This window comes from Uloborus diversus, chromosome 5 (genome assembly GCF_026930045.1).
Source record: "Uloborus diversus isolate 005 chromosome 5, Udiv.v.3.1, whole genome shotgun sequence".
NCBI classification, from domain to species: domain Eukaryota; kingdom Metazoa; phylum Arthropoda; class Arachnida; order Araneae; family Uloboridae; genus Uloborus; species Uloborus diversus.
The window spans coordinates 20620766-20642752 of record NC_072735.1 but is presented as its reverse complement, the minus strand read 5'-3'; the positions used below and the strand labels follow the sequence as shown (position 1 = coordinate 20642752).

The 21987-nt window shown below is 31.4% G+C and overlaps 1 protein-coding gene across 1 annotated transcript in view; it reads right to left on the bottom strand.

Moving 5' to 3' along the window:
• Window positions 1-503: 503 nt before the first annotated feature.
• The window catches only part of LOC129222480 (thyroid adenoma-associated protein homolog), a 61607-nt gene continuing 40123 nt past the window's right edge, over window positions 504-21987 (bottom strand). The window contains exons 22-31 of the mRNA XM_054856994.1: window positions 17162-17268; window positions 15708-15784; window positions 14289-14737; window positions 10713-10799; window positions 10591-10631; window positions 9451-9535; window positions 9137-9311; window positions 4942-5055; window positions 3874-4022; window positions 504-996 (exon numbers count right to left, since the gene is read on the bottom strand). Of these exons, the coding sequence (XP_054712969.1) occupies window positions 517-996; window positions 3874-4022; window positions 4942-5055; window positions 9137-9311; window positions 9451-9535; window positions 10591-10631; window positions 10713-10799; window positions 14289-14737; window positions 15708-15784; window positions 17162-17268 (1764 nt within the window). The 3' untranslated portion in view covers window positions 504-516. The remainder of the gene's footprint in view (window positions 997-3873; window positions 4023-4941; window positions 5056-9136; window positions 9312-9450; window positions 9536-10590; window positions 10632-10712; window positions 10800-14288; window positions 14738-15707; window positions 15785-17161; window positions 17269-21987) is intronic.

Here is a 21987-nt window from a genome sequence, read left to right as displayed (position 1 = left end):
AATATTTCAAATATTCACTTTCAAAAATGATAAATTAATTGAAAAGATACTGTAATTGTTCACATTTTATGCATAAAGTGTTTGAACACAATGTGGACGGATACTGTTGTCGATGGTTTAGGGGAGGGATCATGACCCCCATGACCCTCCCATTGTATCCGCCACTGCCGCGGGGTCTGCGGATATGTAGATCCGGGCCTGGCCCTACCTATCTACTCCATTGCTCCCTACTCCAAAATATATCATTCACAGGCCGCCCCTTAAGTTCTGAAATCTTTGACTAATAAAGATTGATATTTTTTTAGTTTGAGTAAAGTGTTCATTAAAATAATGCAAGTTAAATTTCCTTCACAAGAAAAACTAGCCTTTGTTTCTGCCCCTTCTCACTGTTCCATAGTTTGCGAAATACAGTTCTAAGAAGATAAAACCTATTAATTAAATACACCCATTTCTTTCATGACATTTTTATTTATAAAAACAAATGCATAAAATCAGCTAAAAAATACTTTCTTTTTTTTACATTTTGTCTAAACACGTCTTGAGTTCTGATAAAATGTGTTTTACAAAAACGGTCCTATAGTTAAAATTTCCAATCTTTTCAACCAATAATTCCACTTGTGACTTGAACTCTTCTTCTTTATTACAGTAAGGCAATAAAACTATAATCACAGAAAGCTTTTGCCTGATTTTTAGCAACTCTTCATCAAAAAATCTATCAAGATATGGTAGTAACGTCCTACGCTCTAATATACCATCAAATATTTCATTGCATCCAATAAGACATGAATAAATAACTTCACCAACATTCATAGTCTTCAACTTGGGACTCTGTTTTAACGTATCACAGTTATTTTTATTTATACTAAAGAGAAATTCATTTAATTTTGATTTTTGCTCTTGTAAATAGTTTGACAAGTGCTTTGAAATGAGAAATGTAACTGCAATATCCTCAGCAAATACATTCATTTCGCCTTTGTCAAATGGTCGCTCATCTGCCTAAAAGCAAAAAACACTATTTTAATAAAAAGTGAGATATTGTGCAGGAACGATAAATTATAAAATAAACTTTGTTAAAGCACATAAATTATTTATGCGTTTTGAGGTTACAGGGAACATTTTCAGTGCAAAAATGTTTTCAGTTTCTGACACTAAACAGCATAACCATTCCAGGGTTCCCTGTACCTATCACTATGCATAGTTGAACCTGTTAGATGGGACCCTGGAGACACTTCTGTTTTTATTTTGAACTGGACCAGGAGCACAGCAATCCCTGATCCATCACCTCCATAGGTATTCATTCACGTGGAGGACTTTGTGACCACAAGCATATTTAATGTGCCCCAGTAACCATTAGCAAACACGGAGGATCTAAGACCGACTGCAGCAGCAATCAAGTCATCATCACTATTGCTTAACCTCAGAAACTTGAAACTTCTTTTTCAAATGGAAATGGGATTCCACGCCTGAGCGTATTCAGAGGAGGGCAATGGAGGGCATCTGCCCCCCCCCCCATTTAGAAAATACTTCAAATATAACAAAAAAATTGAAGAAATGTCAAAATTTAATTAATTGATGGCTGTTTCAATGCTAAACTTTTTGCTGAGTTCAGCTCTAGTAACTTTTGACTGATTTTGAAAGCATATTTTTTCTGTGGGTGCTCAATGAAAAGGGAAAGTTATTTGTGTTCATGACTGCAAGAGATGTAAATAATGCAATATTTACATCTCTTGCTCCATAATTTACACAAAGGAATTTCATATAAACACCAATTTTACTTCCATTTACATTTGTCAACTAATCTATATTCTTGAATAATGCAAAAAAAGGGTACATGTCTTTGGGACCCCAAAATTTTTGTTTTAATTATTTTACTGCTTAAGGCATTTATTTTGTTTCTGTTGATTTACAATGTTTCAAGATGTTTGAATCTTTTGCAATTGTTCATTTATGTAAGTTTCAAAGTACAAATACATTGATTCAGAAATTAAACAGCTTCGGAACTTCCTTTCCAAGGATAATTTGGGGACGTTTAAAAACATTTTTGGGCCTCCCCAAAAAAAGCACTTTTTCTCTTTTTGCAAGCAATTGGAGAACCGTTTGGGGAAGGAAATGACTTTAACATATTCAGTGACATTATCAAAACTCATGAAGGTTTCCTGGCAAGAATGTAATATGCCACATGAGTTTTTTCCAGAAGGCCAATTTCCAACTTTTGAAAAATTCTACAAGTATTTTTTTTAGATGTTATACATTCTATATTCTGCAATACCAAAACCAGATACTTTTTTTCTGACAATGGCATAATCCATTGTCATGTTTCAATTATCCAAGAAACATTTAGAACAAAAGACTCATTTTTTCAAAAGTGTGGCTTATCACATTCCTGCCCCGAGCTCTTCATATATATATTTTTTCCATATTTACACCCTCGGTTTACTGCAGCCTATAGTCATGCAAACGTCAATGAGGTCAACCTAAAAAAAGCAATGGTGGATTTTTTTTTTTTTTTTTTTGAGGGGGGGATGGGGGTTTCAGTTTTTTTGGATGGTATGCCATCTTTCTAGGGGGGTGGGAACCTCTGCAATGACAAAAAGATGTGTGATTGAGCACGTTCTTTGGTTCTGCAAGTCAAGGGGGGCCCCACAGGTTCGTTGTGATTACAGTCCTAAAATTTCTAAATCAGGCCCTGGGTACATGTACCCAGTACACAGGTCAAAAGCAATACTGCCGTGGGATGGTAAAGGGCAGCGTCTGCAAATTTTTCACTATTTTGCCATCTACTGTACTTGAGCCTTATTGCACAACCTTGTGGACAACCCTTATACTGTAGAGAGGTTACAAAGCTAGCAGAAGTGTACACACACTTTGTACTATATTAGTTTGTACAATATTGTGCAAAACTAATATTGTACAAGAAGAGGCAGTGTACAAGAGTGGCAAAGAGCAATTGTTTGGTACCCATAATTCAATGATTAGCTAAGATTGGCAAAATGCATTACAACCTCACAAACAAACTTATAAAGGAAAAAAAAATATTGAAAAAGATCTTTATTCAGACATGTTCTAGGCTTTTCTTTTCTGTCTTTAAAAAAAAAGGAAAAAGAAAACATGCAATGAAGTTTACAGAGATGACTTTGCACTAACTCATGGCTCACAATTGTGAAGCAAGAACTTTAGACAGTCCCACTAGGAAAAAGGAAAGATTGATGTGCTTCTAACTCACGAAGAGAAGGTTTCATATTGAACAGTCAAATAATTGCTGAAACCCCCAAAATAAAAAGCAACAAAATGGCATACTAGAGATTGATATGAGAGCATTTCATTCTTAAAATGAGAGGCTTATAATACAAAAGGAGTTCAAAATTATGAGCCTTTTAGAAACTGGTCTTCAAATGTGGCTACATAAAAAAAATATTTATAGTTTACAGACCTTCTTTGACTGAAAACTAATGTGAAATGACAATAAAAACAATAAACAATGCAGAATAAAACTAAATAAATGTTGAATGAACATGAACATTTCCGTAACCAAAGATAGAACAGCATTCTAAGAGCTCATTTAATATGAACAGAACATACTAGCAAAGTATATTTTAAACAACAGTTTTAAATGACATAAATGTGCGAAAATTAATTGAAACTGTTGACAACTTTTTTATTTGTAACACTTAGCAGAAATTACATTCATAATGCTATTTCTAAGTCAATCATTTCCAAGCAATCATCTTAAAAATCCAATTTTAGTACAATTATTAGAACCAAAAACATTCTCTGACGCAAAAGAAAAAAAAAGTTTTTACAACTTTTGAGTGGTACTTTAAATAAATGTAAAAAAAATGCTTACTCTAGATAAAATCTACATACTATACTTACCAAATCATCAAAATTTTCACTATTGCAGATAAGCATCCAATTTATCAAAGCACTTATGCACTCAGCAGGATAAGAACAATTTATTTTGAGAAAAATTTCAAGGAAAAAATCTAATGCTACAGTTGGAGCAACTGGCAGATGTTTCAAATCTGAAATGAATAAATACAGTGTAAAATGAAATTGATGCAGGAAAATTATTTCAATGCATTTCTAACTGTATAATTGCATTTTGAAATAAAGATGTTATCATAAGAAAAGTAAAGCAGGATTATGAAGGGGGGGGGGTAGGGAGAGAGAGAGATACTGGATTTGTCAGTATAGGCAAACTCAATAAAAAAATGAGGGATGGGCAGAAAAACACTAAATCCAGAACAAAACTAAGTAGTGAACTTTAAAACAACATGCATGTCAGGCACTGGACAAACACAATAAATACAAAACATGAAATGATTGAATAGACATTCTACAAAAGCTTTTCTGAGCAAGCTTTTTATCCATCTTTTCATTTTGAAAAAAAAAGGGCTCACTGTATCTTCGAAAACGTATGCAACTTTGACTTCCGAGTTTGTGATTTTAAAACTTTTTTTATTTTGTATTTTATACAAAAAGTGCAAATATTTACTTCAAATGATAGGTAGTTGTACTTATTTATTTCATAACATGAAAAGAAAACAGACAGCTTAATTAGGCTGATTGTATGGTTCTATTAAACTGAAGTTGTCACAGTTGTTATTATTACTACACACAATATTATTATGACTTTCTGATTTAATGTTGTAGAATTTTTTTAAGGTAAAACATACTTCATTCTGATAATATCTTATTCTATCTATCATCTTGTGTCTCATCGGCTCATTTTTCAGATTTCAAAACTAATTTATTTGAATAATGCTAATACGTTTCAGGGCATATATTTTTTCACAAAGCCCATGGCATACATCTATTCGTATAAAATATTTCAATGGTTTTGATCCACTTTAATTTTTTTGAACTCATAAGCTCAATTATTATTGTGATAATGACCCTATACAGATTTGAAATGACTGTATTTAGAAAAAAAAAACTAACTTGGTTCATAGAAACATTTGAGCAAAATCACTATTTCTGATGCCAGCACTTTAATTTCAGGTTCATCATCAATAAGTAGGTTTAGCAAAATTTTCCATAGTGATAACGTCCTACCTATATAAACAAAATAACAGAAAACAAATATCAAAACCATTCTTTGCCATTAAAAAAGTAAGATATATGTATTTATTTATTACAACTTACCACAAATTAAAAAGTTCAATTTAAAAAAATCCTCATATACATTATTGCCAATTCACTGATCGAGTAAAGCTGACATCACCAGCAATGAAACTAGCACCATAGCATGATAATTTGGTAATAATCTTTGGTAATGCTTGACATGCCATGGAAATGTTTTATTGTGACAAGGCTGAACTCGATCCGGTGACTTAACTGTTTCACTGGCAAAACTGTCATTTTAGGAGAATGAAGAAACGAAAAAGTGATCAACAGTGAACGCTATCTACTGGAGTTTAGGGTTAATCCACTGGAGTTAAGATTAAAATTTCAACTATCAAAATATCACCAAACAGGCAATTGCTTCATTGAAATGTAGTAGTTTTTACCCGTCATACTTTGATGGGCGATTTTGTAGTTGTAAAAGAGTACTTAAAACTAAATATTTGGACAACAATGTTCTTTTCTCTGTTGTTAATTACTATTTAAGATTATTTTTATTGCGGAAAATGCTTTATTATAATCATTAATAATTACATAATTACTTAAAACAATTGACAAGCTTTTATGAGATCACTGCAGCATATCATTGCCTCAGAGCAACAGAAGGATATCTTACTGTTATTCCTGGTATTTGGATATCTTACTGTTGCTCTGAGGCGACGATATAGCTGAAGATAAAGAATAAATACCTTTGTGCTGAAAAATTAAAATGTCAGTAATCCAACGTTATTAAGCACAAAACTTGCAAATGATTGCAGACACGTGTTTCGGTGTTACAAGGAACACCTTTTTCAATGCAAAGAAGTGTGAGCTTTTGGATGAAAAGTCATTCGAGAAAAGCAACACGGTGGAACAGGAGGTAGTATAAATATCAAAAAATAGAAATTAAACAAAACAAAAAAGATAAAATGACACATGGAGACAAAATTTATTATATAATTCCATCAGGAAAAAACCGTTAAGTAATAAATTTTAAAAGAAAACCCATAAACAATGCAAAAAGTCCAAAAATGAAACCACTCTGAATAAATTAGCAATAAATTTACCAGCGGGAAAAACTATGTATGGAAGCAATGTATCAAATGGAGAAATGCAGAAAAAACAGAGTGAAGGATAAACATATTGGAATTAGTTAATCACAAAACGAAATAAGAAAGCAAAAAATGAAAAAATAAAAGTAAGAAATGTACGACGTTTACATAAAAATAATAGAAAATCTAAACCAATTTTAACAAAGGAGTCCACACAGAAGAAAAATAGGGAATTGCAGTAAGATCGTTAACTAAATTAGAACGGTTCCTCAGGATGTGAAAAGATTCCCAAAAATCAAGATCCAACGAATTGGGGCATTTTTGGATAATTTGATAAGAGTTAAAATCAAAAGAGTGATTCGATTCCCAACAGTGTTGAGCAATACTGGATTTATTCAGCTGTTGTTTTCTCACATAGCTTTGATGTTCTTTTAACCGAAATTTCAAAGAACGGCGGGTCTGTCCGATGTATCCGAGTCCGCAATTGCAAACAATTTTATAGATCCCACAGCAATTAAGAGGGTGAATAGAATCTTTAAGAGAAGAGAAAGAAAGTTTATTAATAGGAGAAAATACCACTTGGAATTGGAATCGCTTCAGAATCTTAGCAACCTGAAAACTGATACCAGGGAAGAAAGGCAGAACAACTAAATTCTTAGTGTTAAAAGTTCTATTAAGAACAACATTTTGAGATTTTTTGCAAAGTTTTTTATAAATGGAATAACTATATAAGAGCTGTGGCTGTTGATAGAGACTATCCGCCCACCTTAGTTGATTCCATTTATAAAAAACTTTGCAAAAAATCTCAAAATGTTGTTCTTAATAGAACTTTTAACACTAAGAATTTAGTTGTTCTGCCTTTCTTCCCTGGTATCAGTTTTCAGGTTGCTAAGATTCTGAAGCGATTCCAATTCCAAGTGGTATTTTCTCCTATTAATAAACTTTCTTTCTCTTCTCTTAAAGATTCTATTCACCCTCTTAATTGCTGTGGGATCTATAAAATTGTTTGCAATTGCGGACTCGGATACATCGGACAGACCCGCCGTTCTTTGAAATTTCGGTTAAAAGAACATCAAAGCTATGTGAGAAAACAACAGCTGAATAAATCCAGTATTGCTCAACACTGTTGGGAATCGAATCACTCTTTTGATTTTAACTCTTATCAAATTATCCAAAAATGCCCCAATTCGTTGGATCTTGATTTTTGGGAATCTTTTCACATCCTGAGGAACCGTTCTAATTTAGTTAACGATCTTACTGCAATTCCCTATTTTTCTTCTGTGTGGACTCCTTTGTTAAAATTGGTTTAGATTTTCTATTATTTTTATGTAAACGTCGTACATTTCTTACTTTTATTTTTTCATTTTTTGCTTTCTTATTTCGTTTTGTGATTAACTAATTCCAATATGTTTATCCTTCACTCTGTTTTTTCTGCATTTCTCCATTTGATACATTGCTTCCATACATAGTTTTTCCCGCTGGTAAATTTATTGCTAATTTATTCAGAGTGGTTTCATTTTTGGACTTTTTGCATTGTTTATGGGTTTTCTTTTAAAATTTATTACTTAACGGTTTTTTCCTGATGGAATTATATAATAAATTTTGTCTCCATGTGTCATTTTATCTTTTTTGTTTTGTTTAATTTCTATTTTTTGATATTTATACTACCTCCTGTTCCACCGTGTTGCTTTTCTCGGATGACTTTTCATCCAAAAGCTCACACTTCTTTGCATTGAAAAAGGTGTTCCTTGTAACACCGAAACACGTGTCTGCAATCATTTGCAAGTTTTGTGCTTAATAACGTTGGATTACTGACATTTTAATAGCTGAAGATGTTCGTAAGACCTTTAAATTTGCTTACCAAAAATTTAGTTGATACTCAATTGATCAATCAAATCGATTTGATTTTCTTCTGTGAAGAACTTTTCATGGTTTCAAATTAGATTTCTTTGAGTATTTATTTATTTTGAATGACTTTTTAACCTTGCAACATTGAATGAGGTCAGAAATAATTTTGGCTCTAACGCATGTTGCGATTACTTCACATTTTGATTGATGCGACTCAGTCAAGGACAAGTCCCAGAGACAATGTAGTTATTTTTAGTACCCCTTTCCCTCCCATAATTTAAAAAAAAAAGTTTTTTTGTATGATTAAGTGTGACTAGTTATATTTTTTCAAATTTGTCTGTTCTAAGAAATGTTTTCAAGGATACTTTTGCATTCTGTTTAGTTATTTGCTTTTTTTTTTTTTTTTTTAAAGTTAGTAATTATTCATACAGCGAGCTACAAAGTTGTAATAAATATAGAAATTTTTGGAACCTCTAAACTCAGTGCAGAAGCACCAGAACATCTACATAAGATGGTAGTGTTATAATTTAAAAATAAAAAAAAAATCCTTTTTCCAAAATTCAACATTTTTTTAAAAAGTTAGTTGTACATCAAAATGCACAAGATTTAACTTATCTGTTTCACCTGGGTGTAGTAGCATCTCTTTATATTAACTCAGTGCTCCTTTAATGGTCTTTTCCTCGCCCTAGCGATCCGTGAGACAAAAAAGAATTTTGAATGATTTCTTTTAGTGTTTGTTTCAGCTAATAGAATAGACCATTTACTATACAAAAGTATGTAATGAACAACAATACTTACAGTGTATGCTGAAACAAAGTAATCTTCTCAATGAGAAACTAATCAGCACACTGGCTATCAGTTCATTAAAACAAATATTTCAAGAATTAGCTTACACTAACTAACACTGTTTCGGAAAAATACATAATATGCAAGTCATTTGATACATTTTCTGAAATATATTTAAAACTAAAAGTTTTGAATGCAGTAATGCATGTAAAGAAATGCAGTTTTGGTTGCCATAATCTATGTATTTAAACATTCTAATAATATAATTTATCCACAGTATTCATAACTTTCAAAAATGCAAAGAAATTGTGAAGAGAAAAGAAAATGATAGCAATAATAAAAAATACCTATGATAACAACATTGTTAAACACAAATGCTTCTGATATTTGTTTTAGAATTGTAACAACTGTTCTTCTTTGCAAATAACTGCTTTCTGGTTGTGAATATTCTTCGACTATTTGAAGCCATTTTCCAAAAACTTTTAAACTGTCCTCTTTGTCATTCATGCAACAATTAGAGCCCTAAAAGCATAAAAAATAAAACAAAAATTTTGTATTTATTGACAGTTAAACTTAAAACAAAAATAAAATATTTGTTTATTGTGCTTCAGTAGTACCCTGAAATTTTCATGGTACACTTCAGTAAGAAAAATGAACATACCTTTTGTTCGAAAGATTTTAAAGAATAATAAATTTTGACTGCTATCTGAGAAGAAAACAGCAATAATGAGCAGCAAATATCCTCTCTAAATAATAAAAAAAAATTATTCTTCAGAAAATAAAACAGATTTTGCATTAGTTCAATTACATATCTTTAAAACTACAGTCGACGCTTGATATAACGACCATCTCGGTTCCAGAGAAAAAGGTCTTTATAACGAGTGGTCATTATAAGAGGTATAATTTAAAAATATATATACAGTCATCATTCACGCCCTGTTGTTCCGAAAAAAAAAAAAAAAACGGTACTTTTTCAAACATTCCAGTTAAATGCTCAAATTATTTTTATCATAGGAATTTTTAGAAAAATCGTGTGCAAAATACTATGACAGAACATTAAAGAAATTTTCGGGTAGAAGATATAGGGAGGAAAATGTTACACACTTACAAATCTGCTACTACTACTGCTACCACTACAGCACTACATTTTCTAAAACTAGAAACAGATGTTTGCCGTTTTAGCAGACGTGATTTTTGCAAAACATTATTTTCTGTTTCAGATATAGGTGATAAATTGTCTTTTTCTTGCTTTTCAAAGAAACATTTAAAAGTCCCTCGAGAACCCCCAAATCTTAAAAACCACTAGATTCAAATACCAAACTAGCAACACATCTGTAAACTCCCTTTTCTTAGGAACCTGGAAATTTCTCGATTTTTCCCCCCATTATTTTTTTTGTGCTAGCTGCGGTGAAGGGTAATCCCCCCTGCACCCCCTCTCAAAGTTGGATTTGACATTGAAAACTTCAGGCAGATGTCCGTAAACAATAATCAAGGCCATTTCAAGCTACAAATTTGTTTTATTGGGAAGAACACTAGAAATAACGTCCGCTGAATTCGGTCGCTGTATTTGATTAGACGATACAGAACGGTTGTCATAACGAAGGCAAATTAACGTAGAGTTGATAGGAACAAAGTTGGGACTTTTACCACTGGTCGTTATAATGGGACGGTCTTTATAATGTGTGGTCGTTATAATGAGCGTCGACTGTATAACCAAGTAAAAACAAGCAATAATTCACAATAATTTACATGGAAAGAAAACTTATAGAAAGTTCAATCAAAAAACCAAAACTGTAGCTACCTATTACATTGTTCCAGTTGCCTCAAAACGAATTCCATTTTCTAAAAGAAATAGCAGAAAGGGTAATATTTATAAAAAAATAATACAACACCAAAAAATAATTTCTGGAAATGGTAACTTACTTTCAGCATATCAAAGTTATACGTTGAGTCAATAAACTCCCATTCCACAACCATTGCATCAGGCATCAAACACAAAACTTCATATGCCTTTCAATAAAAATTTAAAGAAAATTTTGTTCAAAGAAACATAGTAAAAACCTAAATCAAAATGCAATTAAGAAAACAATGTGCACATTAGGGTGGTTCAAAAAAACTTTTTTTCAGCTAGAGTCCAGGACACTCTCTATTTTTTTTTTTTAGACTTACTAATAGATTTTAAGCTGTAAAAGTTCTAGCTTCTTTCTCAAATTTTAAGAGGGTGCTCAATGACCCCTTAATTTAACATTAGCCATAGCATAAAAAATGCCCCAAATTTAGAAACATTTAGTTTCCCCGGTTTTTTTTTTGTTTGTAAATAATTATTTTATTGCAATGTAAATGCATATATATTGTAATATGTAGCACTGTTTTTTCCGTTCAATGTATTTTTTTAACACCCCTCACTATACTAATGAAATTTGGGGGAGGGGAAGTTGAAATAGAAAGCTAAAATTCTTCCAGTATATTACTATCCACAAATCTAAAAATATTAAGAAGAGTCCCATTATCTAGGAGAAACTTTTTTTACATGTATTTTTGAACCATCCTAGTGCATATTAGTATGAAATTATAAGTATTTTATTCATTATAATTACCACTAAATAAGTTAAGATATTTAAAGAGCCTTAATTACAAGCTTAACATATTGCTTATGTGGAAATGTTTTGCTTATATGTACATGAGTTTGAGAAGTTTAAAGAGCTACTTTAGTATAAGGTATCCAATTTCTTGATTTGAAGGTATTGAAATATGAGTACAGAGGTGTGAAAAATTATTAGAGTATTTGTGAAATTTATAGAGAAATCTTGTTATATTAAAGAAATAGTACTTTATTTTTAAAAAAATGATACATTTAATATTGAGAGTGCATTTCCTTGTTTTTTACTAAAGAGTCGATACGTCTTGGCAGATTTTTTTATTAGTTTTCGGCAATTAATTTGCATTTTCTGGTTATGGTGCCTAATTTGGTTGAGTCCTCCTATCAGAAAATTCTTTTTTGTAAAGTTCTATTTCCTTAACTTATTCTTTACGACAGTTAAAATATTCTCTACTGGGCTCATACCTGGACTGTTTCCATGCCATGGAAGTGTTTATATATTTTTTTCATTAAAAACTTTTACGACACAGAAAGCTCCATCAAGCATGAATATGAAGCCTCCTGTTTGGAAACCAATCTTTTAATTGTGGAACCTTTACTTAAGTACGTTTTCCTGCTGATACTGAGTCATCATGCCCTTTACAATGTATAAACTTCCAGCCCCCTGAGTGGAAATTGCCCTCCATTTCATGACTTGGGTAGGATGTTTAACAGTTTGCGCTATGCAATTCGGGGAAAATACTTTACTGGTACTTCGACAGACATACTGACTGTATTCTTTTGATTCATCAGAAACTATACCTAACAGGTAAAAAATACCTTAACGTATGTAATTCATTAAGAAATGTTCTCATAAAGAAAGTTTTAGCTACATTTAAAAACAGTTCTGAATCTTTCGTCAGTATGCAACTAATATGATTTCAGAAAAAGGAATGACTAATTTGAACTCAAATAAATATTTAAAGGAAAATTATTATTTCTCACTTTGTTCCAACTACTTACAAAATGTTCATGCACAAGTTTTGACTAAGCAAGGCTTTTTTTCATAATAAAATGTGATTGTATCCCTTTTTCAAGGACAACGAGCATAGATATCAACTGAGATGAGCTTGCTACGGGTAGATAAATCGCACGTCTGTATTCCAAACGTTTGAAAGAGACTTTTAGTTCATAATCAGTTGTGTTTTTGTTAGCTTTAGCAATCTGAATTAATTTCCATCAGTCCTTGCAGTAAATATACTTTTCCTACTCCCTTTCCTTACACTGGAATATATGTATTCACATTTGAAGTCAAAATATCTTTTTGTACTACACTTTTTGTACTGCTTGCAAAATTTTTAGTTTTTTACTGATTTTTTGTTGTGTGAAGTGATTTTCTGGGATAAAATCCTTTATTGCCGCTAATTTTCTGGGAAAAATATCACTTGCTTCACTCATGATCACAAAAGAATCCTTTGACAAAAGAAAAATAAAGCTACCAATTATAAACTAATTAAAGCTGAAAAAAGAATTGCTTTAAGAATAAAATAATATTGTTGCCAACCCAAGGAAAGAAAATAAAACACTAGCACAGCAATAAGACTTTTAAAATTTTATTTTAAATTTGGTTGTTAATCAAAAATATTATTTATGCAATGAAAACAGTTTCATTACTTTGGATCAAATATTTTTCTTTTTCTTTTTTTTTTAATGCCAATATTTAACAAAGTAATGTCCCCAAAACTACTCTAAGGAAGTGAAAAATTAATAGGAACATCAAAACAAACTATCATTCATGAATTATTGCAAGAGTATACCAAATTATTCAAGAAAACTGAAAAAAGTCATAACTATTCTAATAATTTTCACACCTCTGTACATGAATCAGAAAGGGGTGCATAAGTGGAATGTCGGGTCAAAAAGGCATAGACAAGCCATCTGGGGTTCTCCCTCAGTAATTTTTTGAAATTGAAGTCCACAAAATACAATGTTAACAAACTCTGGTACTGTAAGGTTGGAGGGGGGTATGATCCTATAACCTATACCCATAATTCTCGCTTGGTCTACTAACAAAATCGTTTTAAGAGAAAAAAAATTTTGAACAAAAACAAAAATTAAGCTTTTATGCCAACAACAAATCTTAAAATACATTTTTTTTCAACTCATTATGGAAAAACAAAGTAAGAATGGGTGTCCTATGAGGAAACATAAGTGAAAATATTCAGATGTAATTCAGGCCTGAGGATATGAGCATTTAGTCATGAAAAAATATAAGAGAGTGAGTGAGCGCTACCAATGGTACAAAACCTGGTGATTATTAAAAAAGGTCATTTGACAAAATGAGAAAATCACGAGGATTTACGTGGCCTGTCCACAATGTGTTAAGTACTTTTATAACAAATTAACATGGACAATTTAAAAAGAAGCTTGACTGTCAAAGAAAATGTGGAAAATGCTAACTATAAAGCATCTGGGAATAATATCATTTTATGTCCCATTTCAACTTTGTTTTATTTTTCGTCCTTTGATGATGAAACAATTTTCAAACGCCATCCATCAGTCATTAGAGGGTAGGAGGGTATCTAATTTTGCAGATAATGAACAAGTATTAAAAGAGTAGTTCGTCTTAAAAATGATTAAATTGTTTGCAAATAATGAAGTTATTTCTTAAATCTAGCTATTCATAATTGAAAAAAAAAACAAACTCTTTGTTAGCATTAAATCATTTCCATAAATGTATGTCATTATGAGCAGCAGTGATTTTTCAGAACATTTTGCATAGTTATTTAAAAGAAGTATTCACTTGATTTTTGGCAAGTTATTTAATTTAATCTCTACTTTTTTTCTTTTTCTTTTTTTTTTCAAAACAAGAAAGGAATACAATTGTTCTATTTAGAAGTTAAATAAGAAAACCAACTTACTTTGGAAAAACAAGATGAACCAATTTTCTCTGTTTTCAAGAGTGTCAGAACCTCTGTAACTAGCAGTGAATTTCTCTTATAAACTGCAGCAGGTGATTCAATTCTCTTCAGTACATTTAAAAGTATGTCTTCCACATTTTTCAAATAAACTGGATCTACAGATTTCTCTTCAGAGCACAGATGGCTCTCAAGACCGTTTTCAAAAAGCAGTTTTAAAAACTCTAAGGTTGTGCTTTGTACTATTTTATGGTTGTTGCTAAGAAATTTCAAAACTAGTTCATTGAAAGAAAAATAAGCTTCTGACTTTATTTGTAGAGTTTCATAATTCAACAAGCTCAGCAAGGAAAAAACAACTCCATGAAACAAGTAATGATCTTTGTCTGGATCCTGAGTTATTCTTGATGCATCTTCCAAAATGGAGTTTAACAGCTGCAAGGTGACATCCAGGTCTAAAAAACCAAACCAGAAAAACTACCTTTTTATTTTTTTCAATCACAATATTTTCTTTTCAACTGAAAATTCATATTTCAGGTTTTTAGACAAAAAAATATATAAATGAACCTCTGGTCTGTTTTAAAAACAAGACAGATGAAATTCTTGTAGGTATAACTTGTCAGGAGCAGATACAGGAGGCGGGTCACCCCATCTCTCTCTCCCCCCCCCCTCTTAAATTGTTGATGTGTTCAAAAAATTTATGAATAAAATGTAAGCAATTGCAAAAATATTTTTACTTCATTGAAATTTTTAAAATATGCATTTGAATTACTACTTACATTCCTTGCTTATAAAATTAAATAGTAATGTTTTTGCCCTATTATTCATGGCTGATTTGGTACTTTTTATTGATAAACAAGCAGTTTCAGAAATTTTTTGCACCTGAAACTGTAGGGGAGAAAGGGGGAGGGGGTGAATTCCTCAGCATGGCCCCCTTAAAATGGTAGTCTGTATCCCGACCAGTAACCTTTAGTCTAAAGTTCAGATAAAGCTGCAGTACCAACAAAAAAAAATATTTTGTTACAGTACTATTATATTGCTTGTAAAAACTTATGTAATTAAATATTTTCTTCCTTACCAGAATTGTTTTTAGATTCCCCACCTCTCAGCCCCTGACTGAGCATGACAAGAATAACAATTTAACTAATGTTGTTACAACAGAATTAATATTGATTGATCAAAAAATATTTAACAACCCTAACAGACTACAATAGTGTAAAAGTTCAAATAAGTAATAAGTCATTCAAAAAAAGAAACTCCACAAGATAGCGAACTACCTTCGAATTTGAGATTTTGTACGGCACCACTTAATGAACAATAATTTCCCATCCAAATCACTTCAACTGCAGATTTAGCAATCCAAATACTTTGTTAAATAAATAACAAAGCAAGAATAAAATGCACTTAGAATGACTAAATACTTACCAACATAAATATCCAGGGACATTGAATGTAGTAAAATTTCAAGAAACACAGCCTTAGTTGCAAAGCAGTTATTCAACCTATCAAGTAAAAAAATCATTCATATGAGTAACAGTAGTGGCATACCTAGCATAGATGACACCCAGGGCAATAATTTAAGGTCCCCCCCACACACACACACAAACGCAAAAAAATAGGGTTTTATTATTCTAATGTAAGCATGAAATGCATTAATTTTCAGTTTGAGTACTGTAAATATGAACCTAATCCGGAGTATATTGTAAACTCCATGATGTGAAGTGGAGAAAAGGGGGGTCTGGAGGGTTCCCACCTAAAAATTTTCAAATTTTTAGTCTTAAAAAAGCATTTTAGCTTCATTTTTTTCTAGAAACTTGCAATTCCACTCTGGGTGACACCCGGGGCGGATTTACTCATTTTTCTTCTGTTAGCTACTTTCATTGTTATATCATTTAGGAATAAAAAATATGCATTAGTTAGTGCACAGTCATATAAGACATCATCTTTTTTTCTGACCAACGTTTAATATTTAATTAGGCACTTTTAATATGAATTAAAATTGTTACTTTACTAATAATTTTATAAATATAAAATAAAAAAGGAATATTATATTACTTTGCTGCATTAATGATGTACTAATACATCATAAAATATAGTTCATAACTTTTTGGTTATTTTTAATAATAAATGAACAATATTACTATGACTAATGTAATTTTTATATTGAAAATACCGTAGTTGTAAAAATAAATATCGAAAATATCAAAATTTTACGATAAAAATAAATATCTGATGTGTATCACGATGTTTATGTGTTTATGATGATGTATATCGACTGATATATATCGGCGAACACTGTCACTCTCAGTAACAAATTACTTGATATATATATATACCACTCAGGTTTTGTTTTATCCTTTACTGTGTCCACTATGTTTACTGAGAGCTGAATTTAGTAGACACAGCCATTGTATTTTTTTTTTTTTTTTTTGGTAATTTTTTTTTTCTTTTTTTTTTTAATGTCATTGACAACAATTTTATTTTCTGACATTTGTAAATGAAAAATTCTTTGGTTTTATCGCACATTAGAAAATCATAGCTGTAAGCTTTCTTCACACCAAGTCAGTGCTAAAAAATTATAATTATTAATTAAATTTGAATCTGATGAATACATTACATGTATTAAACTTTATTACTAGTTCAATTCACAAAATGAATATTTATGAAAAAATCATCATACATTTTTGAAGAAGCAATTTTAAATTAATAAGAATTAATAAACTTCATTTAAATCAAATGTAATTAAACAAGAACTAAATAAATTTTGTTTTTAGTCAACGGATATGTTAAAAAAAATCATTATAAACTTATATTTTACAATTTGAGGTAACCAATGTAAATAATATAGCGGGTTTTTTAAAAAAAAATTTAAATCTTACATAATAAACTGTTCAAAGTTCTGCTTTATCCAATTCTTCAACTTGTTTTTGATACAATCCACTTGAAATGCAGGCAAAACAGGGCATTCTTTCAAAATATTTAAAATCTATGGAATAAGTTATAAAAACAACATAAAAACACACATGCACAAAAAGTATAAATAATTAAATAAGGTTAAAAATTTACAGTGAAGAGATAAGGAATTTTTCGAACTTCAATCGAGCATCAATCTTTCAATTTTAGAGCTTGTTTTTTTATACAGAAAAGTTGTGTACATGTAAAATATTATTTTAAAAACTTCAATAAGTAAATTCCATTATCTTTAATGAAGTTAATTTTCATAATTAACTAGAATTGATCTGAAAAAAAAAGGAATTTAACACACAATTTAAATGACAATGAAACCTTTAAAGTAAAAACATAACAAGTGACTTTCTGTTTAGACTGGTGCAAAGTAATTTGTACAATTGTTTGTGTTAGAAACTGTGTATGTTGCCCACTTCCTCCACTAGACGGCGGCGCTGTCGCCGAATAGCAAACCAGGAACTTTAATTCCTTGTTAGAACTCTACTCACTTCTCTCTTACTGCTTATACTGTAAACATGTAGCGCTGTAATACATATATTAAATTTGTGTTTCTTAGTTCAGAAGAAGTTATGGTTTTAATGTGTTCGTGAATATACATCTATGGATATCAGTCTTATTTAGCGGAAGATTCCTCCAACATATAATTTGGACTATAGATATACAAAACAGATGAAGAACATATGATAAGGTAAGCTGCATGCTTCCTTAACTGCATTGATTTAGATGGCTCTCTAAGAACGAGTTGATAGACATTTTATGTTTATTTAATTCTAATAGATTATGAGACTGAAAGTCTATAAATAAATGCAGCATTAACTATTTAGATAAAAATAAGTTATATTCATATATTGTTTTGCATCTAGTTGAATTATCTATAAAATGTCTCTGCTAAAAGATAACAACCCTCAAATCACTAAGCTAAATAATTCCAATTACTCCATATGGAAGTTTAGAATGGAAATGATATTGATTAAGGAAGATTTAATTGATTTAGTAGAAGATGAACCACCCACATCACCAGATAACAAGTACTTAAAAAGAGACCGCCAGGCGCGAGCACTAATAAATCTTTTTATTGAAGATTCTCAAGTAATTCACATTAAATATGAAACCACCGCAAGAAATACTTGGCAAAAATTAAAATCTATTCATGAAAGAGTCAATTTATCAAATAAGCTATTCTTGTTGCGAAAGTTATATGCGACAAAGATGTGCGAGGGAGGAGACATGAATAAACATGTGGCCGAAATTCTCGAATTAATTGATAAACTTAAAGCAGTAGGAAAAGACATAAAAGATGATGAAATAGCCGCTTTACTATTGGTATCTGTCCCAAAATCGTACGATAATTTAATAACCGCTTTAGAAGCAAGACCGGAAACAGAGCTAACTTCCGAGTTGATAAAAAACAAATTAATCGATGAATATAATAGAAGAAAGGAACAAGATGTGTCAGAGAATAGTTTTACGCAAGCATTCAAATCTAACATGTCATTGATGAATAAGAAGCCGAATAATGTCGGAAAATTCTGCACTTATTGCAAGAAAAATAATCATACAAGAGATACATGTTATCATCTTAAAAATAAAAATAATCTCAATCGCAAAAATAAATTTTCACAAGAAGAATCGAAAGTAAAACGCAATAACGAAAGATCTTCAGTTTGCATGAAAGTAAAAAATAAAGATCAATTGCATTCAACTGAGATGAGTAATCCGCAAAATCCCGTCTCAACGCCCACTCATTATGAAAAAGAAACCAATAAATTAGACGGACAAGGAAGTAGTAGCTACATCGCACGCTCGGAAAAAATCCCAGCAATTAACACCGAGATTTGTCTATCTTCAATCTAAACACCGCTAAATACCCATTTTACATTGATTCGGATGCACATCGCATCTAATTAAAGAAAAGGAACTGTTTTCATCACTCGTAATTAATGATGATCCTGTTAAAGTTATAATCGCTGATGGGAGAATCCTACACTCGCAAGGAATAGGCGAAGTTAAAATTACAACGAAAACAGAAAGCGGAGTATTTGACATAACCTTGAAGAATGTATATTTTATTCCTGAACTTGAAAGTAATTTATTATCAGTTAAATGTATGACAGAAAAAGGATTTCTAGTGCATTTCGAAAGAAAAAAATCTTATGTTAGAAAAAATGGCATTATTTACTTAGAAGCAATTTCTTTAAATAATAGTCTGTACGAAGTGATTTTTAACGAAGATATTAAAGTAAACTACGTATCAAACTGTCAGAATAATAATTGTATAACTCTATGGCATAAAAGGTTAGGACATAGAAACACCCAAGCAATAAAACAGTTGGTGAAAGAAAATTTGGCCGATGGAATTCAAATTGATAGTTGTGAACAGATCAAGGACTGCCGTACTTGCATAGAAAATAAACTTAGTGAGTTCCCATATCCTAAAGAATCTAAACACAGAGAAAAAGAGTTAATGACCCTCGTCCACTCTGACTTATGCGGACCACTTCAAGATGCAAGCGTTGGTGGAAAACTTTATTTCCTCACTTTTATTGACGATTTCTCCCGCTTTACAATGATTTACCTTCTTACAAGAAAGAGTGAAGTCTTATCTAAACTGAAGGAATACATTGCAGTAACAAAGAATAAATTTGGGAAAACGATGAAGATTTTAAGAACTGACAATGGCGGAGAGTACACAGGAAAAGAATGTGAAGAATTTCTTAAAGAACAAGGAATAGAACACCAATTAACAGTACCGTACTGTCATCAGTCAAATGGGGTCAGTGAAAGGAAGAACAGATCTTTGACAGAAATGACAAGATGTCTTCTTTCAGAAGCCAAATTACCAAATCGTTTTTGGGGTGAAGCAGTCTTAACAGCCAACTACCTACAAAACAGGTTGCCAACCAAAGCTAACAAAAAGACACCGTACGAGCTATGGACCGGAAGAAAACCCGATCTATCAAACATAAGAACATTTGGATCAAAAGCCTATGCTTATGTCAACAAATCTAAACGAAGAAAATTAGATAAAACATCTGTAGAAGGAATTTTCATTGGATATGATAATCGAAGCAAAGGATACAGAATATTAACTTCGGACCAGAAGGTAATAATATCAAGAACTGTCAGATTTGTTGAAGATAATCGAGATGAGGTAGAAACACCAGTTATTTCTGCAAGGAAAGAAGAAGAGAGTACAGAAAATGATCTGGAAGAAGAAAATACAGAAACTGATGTGGAAGATGAAACTATTGAAGAAGACTCTTCAATGACACCTCTACGAAGATCCGAAAGAAGCACAAAAGGCATACCACCAGAAAGATTATGCTATTACTCCAATACTGATATCAATTATGCACCAAAGAGTTGGAAAGAAGTTCAAGACTTGCCAGAAAAGCAAAGAGAAAAATGGATCCAAGCCACAAAAGAAGAAATGAAATCTTTGTATGAAAACAACACATGGGAGTTAGTCGATTTGCCAGTTGGGAAGAGAGCAATTGGATGTAAATGGACTTTCAAAACAAAATTAAACTCCAAGGGTGAAATAGAACGATGGAAATCTAGGTTAATTGCATTAGGATATAGCCAAAAATTTGGTGAAGATTTTGAACTGACATTCGCGCCAGTTGTAAAATATACAACAATTAGAGCATTTTTCTCATTAGCAGCATACAAAGGTCTGAAGATAAAGCATATTGATATCAAAACAGCATTCCTATATGGAGACTTAAAAGAAGATATCTACATGAAACAACCAGAAGGATATGTAGATCCGAAACAAAAGGATAAAGTGTGTAAACTAAAGAAAGCCATATATGGATTAAAGCAAGCAGCAAAAGCATGGAATGAAAAGATTGGAGAAGTATTACTGAAATACTCTTTTGAACAAAGTAAATGCAATCCCTGCTTATTTATTCACAAAAACAAACAGTTGTACATAATACTTTATGTAGATGATATCCTAATTGCCGGAAAGAAAGAAAAAGAAGAAAACATGAATTGGATAATTAACATGCTGAGAAAACATTTCGAAGTAAAAGACCTAGGAGAAGCAAACTACTATCTAGGAATAAATGTTGAAAAGAAAGAAGATGGAAGCTATTGTCTAAGCCAAATGAACAAAATAGAAGAAATAATTGAGAAATTTAACTTAAGTGATTCAAAACCAACTTATACACCAATGGAAACTGGATACTTAAAGTTAGAAGGAGAAGATGACTTACTACCAGATAATACAGAATATAGACAAGCAATCGAAGCCCTACTATACATATCAAGTGTAACAAGACCCGATATATCACTAGCAGTAAACTTGCTAAGTAGAAGAAACGAAAAACCAAGACAACGAAATTGGAATGCAGTACAACGAGTCATCCGATACCTGAAAACAACAAAATATATAAAGCTAACAATTAGCAAAGATGAACCAATTCTGACTGCATATGCAGATGCAGATTGGGGAAATGATTTGACAACAAGAAAGTCGACAGAGGGAAATGTCTTCAAAATCGGAAAAAATTGCATCGCATGGAATTCCAAAAGGCAAAATTGCGTTGCTATGTCATCAACAGAAGCAGAATATATATCAGCAGCAAACGCAGCTCAAGAGTTACAATGGCTGATCAAACTCACTGATGATCTGGGACTTTCTCAGAAACTGCCCATCACATTATTTGAAGACATCATTTCCTGTATAAAATTATCACAGACAGATAGAAACAACTGTAGGACAAAAGCAATA